The sequence below is a fragment of the Hemiscyllium ocellatum genome, chromosome 4, assembly GCF_020745735.1.
Source record: "Hemiscyllium ocellatum isolate sHemOce1 chromosome 4, sHemOce1.pat.X.cur, whole genome shotgun sequence".
Classification (NCBI taxonomy): Eukaryota; Metazoa; Chordata; class Chondrichthyes; order Orectolobiformes; family Hemiscylliidae; genus Hemiscyllium; species Hemiscyllium ocellatum.
The window spans coordinates 51,026,864-51,038,480 of record NC_083404.1 but is presented as its reverse complement, the minus strand read 5'-3'; the positions used below and the strand labels follow the sequence as shown (position 1 = coordinate 51,038,480).

The following is an 11,617-nucleotide window of genomic DNA, read 5'->3' as shown; positions in this document are numbered from 1 at the left end:
CACTTGCTTTTTTAATCAAAAATGACTTCACGTACTATTTTCATTTTTGAGTTTGCCCAACGCTTTTATATCGTAGCCAGTTCAATTTCAGTTTCAGATTTTTGATTTAGTCAAATAATTTGTGTGCTGAATTGCAAACAGAAAATGATGGAGAATCTCAATAGGTCTGGCAGCAGCTGTGGAAAGGGACAGGCCTGCTGAGTTTTTCCAGCACTTTTTTATAATACATAATATAAACCCTTATCTATTAATTTAATCAAAGCTATTTTAATCCAGAATTGTATGACGACACATGCAGAGGCACGCAATCGTCTAATAAACTGAATCGTATAGAACGCTGGTGATATATCGCTCGATGTGCAATAAATTGATACATCTCTAGTATGTTTGTATCAAGTCCAAGGGCATCGAACAACTTCAGAGCTGAACGATGACGGAAAAATACGCGTATTACCTGTTTCTGCACAAGTTGGTTCACCGGCCAGTGGATTCGAGAGAGAAAATAAAACCCAAGATTTCACCCCCGCCCCCTGCAGAAATAAACATTGCTGGACTGAACATTTCCGGTTAAACACTGTCCCATTATCAAGGAGCAAGGAATGCAGCAGATAACCGCTAGAACAACATTGAGTTAATGGCCAACTCGGAAAGCTGCGCCCTGGTTCGAATATTTGATTTGAAACGGATGTAATGACTCCCAAAGCTGCTTAAACGCATGTATCCGAAATTTTAGAATTAAAATAAAGTGGTTCATGAACTTCGAGGGAAAAAACAAAACTTCAGTGCCGTAGCGGAGTTCTTTTAGCCCTTTCACAAATAGCAAGGGGGACAAAAAAGATATAAGCAACGAATCTAAACATTTATTTTCCCTTGGAAGTGTGCCACCGCCACATACATACACAGAGCAGCCAGACTGATGAATGGGGAGGAGTGGAGAGTGCAGCAAAAATCCCCGCCTCCGCTCTGCGCAAATGGAACGTTGGGTCGGTCGTCTGGGTTGTCAATCAGGTGATGTAACAAAGGGTTTGGAGTGTTACCTGCTGTGAGGTTCCAATCGTTCATTCACAAGATTTGAGGAGTAGGGATCGTGTGTAAGAGAGCGCGCGCCGTACACGAGCTCACTGGAGAGCTACAACCTTGGAGCTCGTGTCTATTTATTTATTATATATGTAAACCATATTTATATTCAATACAAAAGCTTTGTTTTTATTTCTGCCCCTGTATCAAAGTTTTGCATTCTATCGGTTCACTATGCGTTGGACAATGGGAGCATTTTCAATGGAGCAGGGAGTGGGATTGCTGTGGAGTGGCTGTTTGCTGCTGGAGTGGCTGGCGGTGGCGGGAGCAGCGGGCAGCCTGCTGCTGGACACTGGCGACATGCACTCGAGCTTCGTACACCGGCGCCTGAAGCAGCACGAGAAGAGGGACATGCAGCGGGAGATCCTCTCCATCCTGGGGCTGCCCCACCGGCCACGGCCGCATTCACACGGCAAGCAGGACTCGGCGCCGCTCTTTATGCTCGACCTGTACAACGCCATGTCCAGTGGCGGCAGCGGCGGCGAAGAGGAGGAGGAAGAGGAGGACGGCGAGGGCTTCTCGCACCGCTACAGAGCCGTGTTCACTACGCAGAGCCCGCCGCTGGCCAGCTTGCAGGACAGCACCTTCCTCAACCAGGCCGACATGGTCATGAGCTTTGTGAACTTGGGTAAGGCGAAACTTTCTCTGATCCCGCATACTCGCAGTAAAGGTCATTTTTACAATTGTCTCCCTCCTTGATCACCCTTTCTTGTGATAAATGCAATGATTAAGGGTGCATTCTTTCTCTTCCTCTCTTTCTCCCCCCCTTCCTTAGGGGGTGGGGGGCGCAGGAGAAAGCTTGATTTATTTCAGCTTTTCTTCCCAATCTCTCTCTCCTCTTTCTTGCCCCCCCCCCCCCATTAACAACCAAGTACGCCCCAGTGCCAGACACTTAAACCTCTGGTTGGGACTGTATGTCCCCGAAGCAATATAGCAAACGTGCCCCCCACGAACACACTCACGCCTAGCACTTGTATTCTCCGCGCGTAGTAAAGACGGGTTTCCAAGAGTTTAGTTGTTAGCCTTGGGAGTTCAGTTGCCCATCCTGTTAATCGGTTTTGGGAATGAAGTGAATGCAATTACAAGACCGCATCTAACACAATATCAAGTGATTTTTGCGTTTTCTTTATTAAAGAAAACGCATATGTGTGAAACCTACTACTTTCATGATTTAAAAAAAATATTTTTGAACTTGTTTGATCAGAAAAATGCCTATTCTGTATCACGAAGCGTTGGACTGAAAGCTTGGGATGGGGGGACATTAAAATCTTATTGCAATTTTTGTAGCAAGTTCAGAAGATTTTTATCCTTCAGTGCTGTGCACCTGTCGCCCGTGTATATTTCAGGCAAAAAGTGCAATTCTCTTTTTTTTAAAGTTAAGTGTTGGAATTCGTTCATTGGATTTAAACCCAGGGCACATAATGCAACAATGTTAAATTCCCATGGTGTTGCATATCTGCACCTGCGATATTTTAAGGGCTGGTGCGTTTCTTTGATGGTACAGTACTGTGTAATTACCTGTAAACATGCTAACCCAGTGTCCAGCCCGGGGATATTGTTCCCTCTTCTCCTGCACTAATATGAACCTCCCTCTGACTTGCACTTATTCTTTTCTTTCACACAAACGACTGGAAATAATTTAGTCAGGAGTTTTGAAACCCAAATATTGACAGCAGATTCTTCTGAGTCGAATGTTTGTTTGCCATAAATCTTTAGCTAACGAGTGGGTCCACAGTCGAGCCAGTCACTGGGTTCCGAGGAGAAGTTTTTTTTTAAAAAGAGCCTTTTTCATTATGGTGGAGCTAATAATTTGCGTGTTAAAACAGGTTCCTGTGAGGTTGGTAGTATTTATTTGCTGTCAAAACATCCCTTGCTTAAGAAAGTTAAAGTATTTGCGTTTGAAGAAAAGGTAGAAGGCCTGTTAGTTGCAGATGCCAAAATAATAGCCTTATATTTTAGCCATTGCAAGTGAATTCCAGTAGCCGGCTGATTTGAATGGGCAGGGAAGGTTCGTTGCTAATTAAGGACACTATTCTTTCGATCCTTAACCCCACTCAGACCCCAAGAGTCTGAAAATTGAGTCAAATTGATGCGATGAATACATATGTGTAACTGATTTTTATCACCGGTTTACAGTTGGAAAGCCTTGAATTGTTGTTCCACTTATGAAGGACATAGGATTTGCCCATCGTTGTAGTGAAGAAAAAAAAATTGCATTTTCATAAAGCCTTTATCACCACTTGGGGCACTCACCAGCCAATTAAATTCAATTTTGAGCTGTAGTCACTGTTCACTGTCGGTAACATGGTGCCCAATTTGCCCAGAGCAAGTGCTCTCAAGCAGTCAGGTGGTAATGACCAGGGTAACCTGTATTGTGGAATAAATATTTGTCAGGTTATTTGGGACAACTTCAAGATTCTTGAAATGTGGGATCTTTTACAGTTACCCAAAAGGGTGGATAGGGAGTCAATTTTAAAGTTTGATTTGAAAGCTTATTAGATGCCATTTTGATTTTGTGGCTCCCCTGTTATGGTGCAACATTTAATAAGTAGTGCTTGCTGCCTTTAATTACCCTGAAACATATGAATGCTGCAATGCAAAGCCAACATCAAATTGGTCATAAAAAAACCCTGGTATTTTTGAAGAAGTATGGGCAAGGAGAAAGTGAGGACTGCAGATGCTGGAGATCAGAGCTGAAAAATGTGTTGCTGGAAAAGCGCAGCAGGTCAGGCAGCATCCAAGAAGCAGGGGAATAGACAGTTTGGGCATAAGCCCTTCTTCAGGTATGGGCACCCAATTTACTGAAGGAAACAGATTAAGATCTCTTGTTACAGCTAGAGATGGTACAAATGAATCTTTTCCATTCAACCCAGCACTAAATGCATTTTGTCAAACAATGGGTATCCTGTGTAAAATTAATAGTGGACTGGGAGTGTTGAAGCTATCTTCATTATGCAGGTTTATCCTCACTTTTTGTTCCAATTGGCTGAAATTAAGTTGTTGAGTTTCATTCATGTGTTGTACAAATGGGATCCTCGCTGCCTTTTTCAATACATCAACATTAAATGTTAACACCTGGGAGATTAAAGATATTGAATAAGATGTTGGGGACAGTTACAAAGTAATATCAGACCCCTGGGCTCCTAAATTAAGGGTGTGAAATATGACCAAACAATTTGTGTTGGAGCAGGAAGCATTATGTTTTTAATGTACATTCTTCTCTTATTTATAATTCTGACATTTCAGAGAACAGGCAATTCATTATCTTAACCAATAGAGTTAGTATCTTGTGTTATCAGTTTTTAGCAATTGATTTAATGCAAATGACTGGGAATGCTAAAGTAAATAAAACTTGACATTTAATGTTTCATATCTAGCTGTTGAAGGGAAATATGATTTTACTACCATTCATAAAGAGCAAAATACAGTTTGTTCAATGTAAATATTCCCAGGATGAGTACAGCAGTGAAATGGTCAGATGCCCAAGTTTGTTGGATGTGAGAGTTAGTTGTGCTTTAAGGAGGATTTTGAACTCTATGTGGGAAGGAGCAGGGCAGGGACCTTTTTAGGATGAGAAATTATTTTCAATTTTGTAGTGCTTCTCACAACCATCACCAGATGTCTCAAAGTGATTTACAGCTAAAGAAGTACTTTTGAAGTTTAGCCAGTCATTGTAATGGAAATGATGTGACAAAGGATCTGCAAACACAGGTTCTCACAAACAGTAAATCAGATATTCTGGACAGGGCACCCAAGATAATCTGGCCTGTTCTATTTCAAAGCAGCGCCATGGGAATCTTCTATATTTATTTGAACTGGTATTTGGGACCTTGGTTCCGCACTCCCTCAGTATTATACAAGAGTGTCTGCTGAGATATTTTTGTATTTAGCCTTTTTTATAAGCAACCTGTTCAAAGATGTTATTACATACATCTGGAGCATGCTTCTTGTTCAGGGTTAGAGACATGACAACTGTACCACAAGAGAGGTCCCAGCTGAGATATTTTACTTAATCCCTGGGGTAGGATTTGATTGTGACTAAGATAACACAATTGAGGAAAATCATGATAGCTGAATGCTTTATCAAAGATGCAATAGAGTTCGGTACCCATAGGGATGGCCTCAACTGGGACCTTGGATTCATGTCTCACTACACCATTGCACCACACACGCACAGAGACACTCCTATGTGCGCACAGACTCATCCCTTTTATATACATACACACACAAGTTTGTGGGGTGAAGTTGTACTTTGCTCAAAAACTGCATTAATCTGTATAGATTCTGTTGATTCATTTTTTAGATTAGAATCAGTCTAAATATTATGGCACAGATAGCAGCACACAGGGGGGCTGACACCAATTGTTAAAGTCCACTTGAGAATGTAACTTTTTTTTAAAAAGTTTGTGATTTACACGTGAAAGAAGTGAAACTATCATGGTCATTCTAACAGATGTGAGACTTAACAAACAATCAAGGTATTTTTCAATGTATAATTTCTGTTACATCACACTGTAAACGTTTGCTATAAATTCTGTCTTACAATCGTGTACTCAACAACCACCTGATGGAGCAGTGCTCCGAAAACTAGTGCTTCCAATTAAACCTGTTGGACTAAACCTGGTGTTTGATTTTTTTTAGCAATAAAGTGTGTTAGGGAGATACAGAAGAGTTTCTGAGAAAGAGAGGTATGAAGAGAGAAAAAAATTCCATTTGCATAGCATGTTTCACATACCAAAGGGTTTTAGAACGAATACAATCACTATTATAATGTTGGAAGGTTACACATAAAGGGATACTGAGATTGTAAGGGATTCTTCACTGGAGGGCAGTATAGATCAGTGAGGTAAAGGGGATCATTAGGTAGTGTGTTTGAGTACTGGATGGGGAGAGTAAAATCTTAGGTGATTTGAATTTTTAGAAGGAACAGAGCCTAGAAAGCTAACCAAGGTAGTGTAGGAAAGCCAATTGTATAGACATTAGAGTTTTAGCAGTAGGAGAATTATAGAACCTGTACAGTGTGGTAACAGGCCATTTGGTCCAACAAGTCCACACTGACCCTCTAAAGAGTATCCCATCCAGACCCATTCCCCTACTGTATTACTCTACATTTCCCATGACTAATGCACCTAAGCTACACATCCCTGAACACTAAGGTGAATTGGTTATGCTAAGTTCCCAAACTTCACATCTTTGGACTGCGGAAAGAAACCGGAGCACTCCGAGGAAGCAGATACAGGGAGAATGTACAAACTCCACATAGGCAGTTGCCCGAGGCTGGAATCGAACCCAGGTCCCTGGCGTCAAAAGGCAGCAGTGATAATCACTAAGCCAGTGTGCCACCGCCCAATGTAACATGTAATTTAGCAGCAGCCCATTCGGACTGAGGTTGGATGTGGGTGGGGTTAAAAGGTCTTGAAGGATGAAATGGGACATTTCAAGTGCGGTCCTAACTGGAACAGAATGGTTGCATATCCTCTGTTCAATCTGTGCAAGTGACTTGGATAATTAAAGAATGGATGGAAAGGATAAAGAGTCTTTAATGGGAAGAGAAAGCAGCGTTCAACTGATTTAGGGTGCTGAAATCTTAGGTGATTTAGTACCATCCACTATTAGCACTGACATAATCTAAGAAAGCATTGGAGAGGTTGACACTTGTAGAAGTTGACCCCATGTTACAAAAGAAAAACTATTGAAATGGACCACAGAGTTAGTATGATTGATCTACTCAATGCTTTCAGGGTGAATGATCAGGATGTTGAGTTTAGATCTAGAGGAGGAACTTCATGGATGTCGGCCAATCTATCAGATGTCCGGTCTTAGTGAACAATAATTCCATTCTCTTGGATTGGAAGGACAAAACTATCATCTGTGATTTCCACCACAAGCTGTTTGCCATCATCTGAATCCCACTCACCAGCACTGTTTAGATGGTCGATGAAGATTCTACCACACAAGCTGAGGATCTGACTCCATGTTATTTAGCACAAAGACAACTCCTATTTGTATCTCCATTATTAAACTATCTCTACCCAATCTTCAATCCATTGAAACACACTTTTATCACTTCGTGTGTAACTTCATCTATTGCTTTCCTTGCTAGCTTCCCCACTTAAACTTCAACTTATCCAAAACTGCAAAACTTCCTCTTGCTAATTACCCCACCCTGTGGTGATTCACATTTGCCTTCCGTTGGCAAATAAAAAATAAAAATCATATATGGCTTTGGCCTTCCCTATCTTTGTAGTATATGTCAATCTCTCAGATCATACTCTGAATTCAGCGCAATTTCTAACTCTATCATTGAGTCTATTAATAGTTGAAGTTAAGCCATATAAATCCTGTTTTCTCTCTCTCCCTCTCTCTCTCTCTCTCTCTCTCTCTCTCCCTTTTCAGACCTTCTTTAAAACCTGAGGCATTTTTTGAACTGTATTTAATAAAGACATTTAAGTTGATAAGAGAGGGAGATGGCCATCGTTGTACTTTGTGTTACCTGAGCATAATACATGCCAAGAAATTTTAGGCTACCTTATCAGTTGACATTACCCTGAAGTTAGCAGTTTTAATTTTAACACAGTGATGGTTTACTTTTCCTACTCTTAAAAAATTAATTGACAAACTTTTAAAATTAGTTTTGGAGTCACAGATGAGAAGATATTTCAAGGCTGTGAAATGAGAATAGTGTTTTAAGGCTGATGAGGTGCAGAAAGGGTTGATTATGAATCTAATTACAATTGATTATTGCTTTGGGTTTTAAAACTACTTGAAACTGAGAAATGTGGAGTTCAGTTATGTACATTTTAAAAGTAGGTGTTGCCCAGTTAAGCTGTACAGAGATGCAAATCGCACCACTGACCTCCAATCAGCCTTGGTTGCTATGCAACATGGCTATTTTACATTGCATCCAAATTTAACCTTCATGTACAGGATTGTAGTTACAAAGTGTTTGTAGGTGTGCCCAACAATTTTCACTTTTTTCCTGAAAGGCCTACTTTTTAAGGCAAGGTTTTAAGTGTTGAAATTCAATATTTAAAAGCAAATTGCATTTAAATAGTGTTTTTTTTTGTGTACTAAACATTGTGAAGTAATTCATGCAATTAGTACTTTAAAACAGAAAAACAAAATATTCCGGATTGAAAACAGAAATGCTGGAAACGTACAGCATGCTTGGCAGTATCTGTGGAGAGATAAAACATAGTTGCTGTTTCAGGTTGATCTTTTAGTGATTTAATAGTATTGACTGTTTATGGAGGGATTCCACAAGTCCACTTTGGGACCAGTCTGCATTAAAGGGCAATATTGGTCAGAGATTCAGGTGTGTAGCCTTATCCCTGAATCCACGAAGCACAAGAGCACGACACCCTACCAGGATCATGTTTGTTCCTTGGTTAAAGAGTGGACAATATCCTATTTCTCGTCGTGTTTGGAATACTCCAGGTAAATGTATAAATAACTACTTGACTGAAGAAACAAAGGTAGAATTTGGACTTGCTCAGAAGAGTTGTGTGTTTTGTGTCATTGAGCAGTTTCTCAGATATAAATGTGGCTCTGAACATAGCTTGCAGGGCATTCCTGAGTTTGAGAAATACTGGTTGCCTTTTTATCCCCCAGAGGCAAGTTCTATTGGATTTATCAGCACTAAACACTTGATCATTGCTTTTGCTGTAGGGTTTTGTTTTGTTCCTTTGGAATTCCATCTGTGTGGCAGAAATGCTTGATTGGTGCATTGTGTGTGTATGTGTGTGTGTGGGGGGGGGGGGGGGGGGGGGTTGGCAGTTGGTGGGGGGTTGGGGAGAGTCAGTGTAAAAGGGAGAGGAAGAAGAGGAAGCAATTTAAAATAAAAGCTGTTGTCGAGTGCTTTGAAAAGCACTGGCCTTTTTCGCAGCAATGGAATATGTTTGGCCTGAAAGAGTTTGATCTCCACGAAGTGCAGCCTTGACTGTCATCTGTCATCAAGTATGATAGGAAGCAGCCATTTACTGGAAAACTGATGGATGGGTATGCATCACACTTGTTCATTTTTAAAAGAGAGATTTTCATTTATGCAGCATGTTTCATGACAGCTGGATGTCTCTGAGCACTTTACAAGCATTGAAATAATTTTTAGTGCAGTCACCTGGAGGAAATGTGGCAGTCAAGATGTGCCCAGCAAGCTCCTGGAAAAAAAACTGAAGCTTTGACGATGTTAACTCCTCTTTCCTCCTTTGAAACAATGTCTTGGGATCTTTACATCCATCCGTGTAATTTAACGGTTTGCCCAAAGCATCTTTGACAATACTACTTTCCCTCAGTACTGCACCAGACCCAAGTCCTTAAGTGAGACTTTTATCTGTACCCCAAGGTTCCAGGTTTGAAAGTGCTGCTAACAGAGCCACAGGCCAGCTGTTACATAGACTATTGTTGCAGTTGGCTATTGATGTGCCATATATCCCTTAAAGTACTTTTTACTTTCCGGGAACAACAGAAACACATCAGTACGTAGTCACTGAGAATTTTAGCGGTGTTCTTTAACCAAGTATTATGGAAATCTAGATTATAATTATGATTAGATTAGATTCCCTAGAGTGTGGAAACTGGCCCTTCGACCCAACAAGTCCACACCAACCCTCCGAAGAGTAACTCACTTCCCTCTGTTTAATGCACCTTACACTATGGGTAATTTAACATGGCCAATTCACCTGACCTGCACATCTTTGGACTGTGGGAGGAAACCGGAGCACCCGGAGGAAATCCACACAGACACTGGGAGAATGTGCAAACTCCGCACAGACAGTCGTTCGAGGCTGGAATTGAACCCGGGTCCCTGGCGCTGAGACTGCAGTGCTAACCACTGTGCACCTCTTCACTTTATATTTTATAAGATAGCAGGGGACTGAGGGATTTTGTGTTTGAATACATTTTACCCTGGGGAAAGTCACCATATGGAATGGTGTAGCTCAACACCCTTCACTTGATGCACTGTACTGCACACCACTGAATCAACTCCCTTCAATTCATTGTTTCTTTTTTTTTAAGAATCCCTACAGTGTGGAAACAGGCCCTTCGGCCCAACAGGTCCATGCTGACCCACTCTCCCACCCAAACCCATTACTCTGTATTTACCCCTGACTAATGCACCTAATTTACACATCCCTGAACGCTATGGGTAATTTAGCATGACCAATTCACCGAGCCTGCACAGCTTTGGATTGTGGGAGGAAACGGGAGCACCCGGAGGAAACCCACACAGAAATGGTGAGAATGTGCAAACTCCTCAGACAGTCGCCCGAGGCTAGAATTGAACCCGGGTCCCTGGCTTTGTGAGGCAGCAGTGCTAACCGTGCTGCCCTTCCATTGTAGATGATATGAGAATTTGGTCACTTTTGAATTTGGGATGGTGCTTTTTGAGAGTAACTCCCCTTTTATCCTATTGAATAACGTATCAGTTTAGCAAATTAGCCCTGTACACTTGTGATTTGATACTCTGGATGTTGAATAGTGTGAAATTTCCTTAGAACAGAAGTACAGCCTACCTGCAGGTACAACCAGCATATAGATCAGTAACACTGACTGTGGGTGGTCTGCACTCTTAGGTTCAACAATTCGAATTGCTGGTCTGTACATGCATGATCAGTGGGTTTGATGTCATGGTTACATGGAATTACTGCACTGATATGAATTGTGCACAAGCACCTTCACTTGTTTCACTGGATGTTTGGTGCATAATAATCTAAGTAGACCTTTTATAAGAACCAACGTTGCTAGGATTGAACAAAACTTTGCTATGACAGTCAGTGGCATTTAAATTCAATTAATCAAATCTCTGGAATTGAAAGCACGTCGTAATAGCCTAATGTCCCTTTTGTTTCTTGACCATTCTACACCCGTGACCAAAAGTTGTTGTGGAGTTAATTTGTGCACCAGTGTACTTGAATCATTATTTAGGTGCAGAGTAACTGTTTATTCCTCTGAATTGAAAATATAATAATTCAACTATAGTATGTTGCAGAGGGAAAGCTTGCCAAGTACATATTTTGGAATTGAAGACTAAGCAGCCTTCTGGCAACAATTGAAGGTCAAACAAGGTAATAACAAGAGGAAGAGGAAAAATGGGTTGTGTTCATAATACTGCAATGTGGACTGAGGGAAGCAAAGTGATGCCAGTAGCCCCATAATGCTACCGTGAAGACACACAAAAGATGATGTTTCAAAAAAAACAAATTTGCATAGTCCAATGAATAAAAGATTGGCTATTGGCCCTCCTAGATTTTAATATCCCCTCACAATGACATAATTAATTGTTGTTTTGCAAGAGATGTGGACCTGTTTATGGAAATTCCATGGGCAAACAAATGTTAGTAAAAATTTTTTCACCATTGCAGGCAAGCAATGATCATTAGACTTGGTGAAATCACCAAATTTTCGAAGTGAGGGGGATGGTGAGGAATTAAATACATTGTTTGCTGCAAGGTTGTTGTGCATGACCAGTTCTGACCTTTGTTCCCCTCTCTCTAATGGGGTGGTTCTCAAAATGTAGTCCACACTGGAGTTGGTCCAAAAT

The 11,617-nt window shown here is 41.1% G+C and overlaps 1 protein-coding gene across 1 annotated transcript in view; it reads left to right on the top strand.

Moving 5' to 3' along the window:
• Window positions 1-1,041: 1,041 nt before the first annotated feature.
• Window positions 1,042-11,617, top strand: part of bmp6 (bone morphogenetic protein 6) — a 133,253-nt gene continuing 122,677 nt past the window's right edge. Inside the window, exon 1 of the mRNA XM_060823153.1 lies at window positions 1,042-1,705. Coding sequence (XP_060679136.1) covers window positions 1,252-1,705 — 454 coding nt within the window. The 5' untranslated portion in view covers window positions 1,042-1,251. The remainder of the gene's footprint in view (window positions 1,706-11,617) is intronic.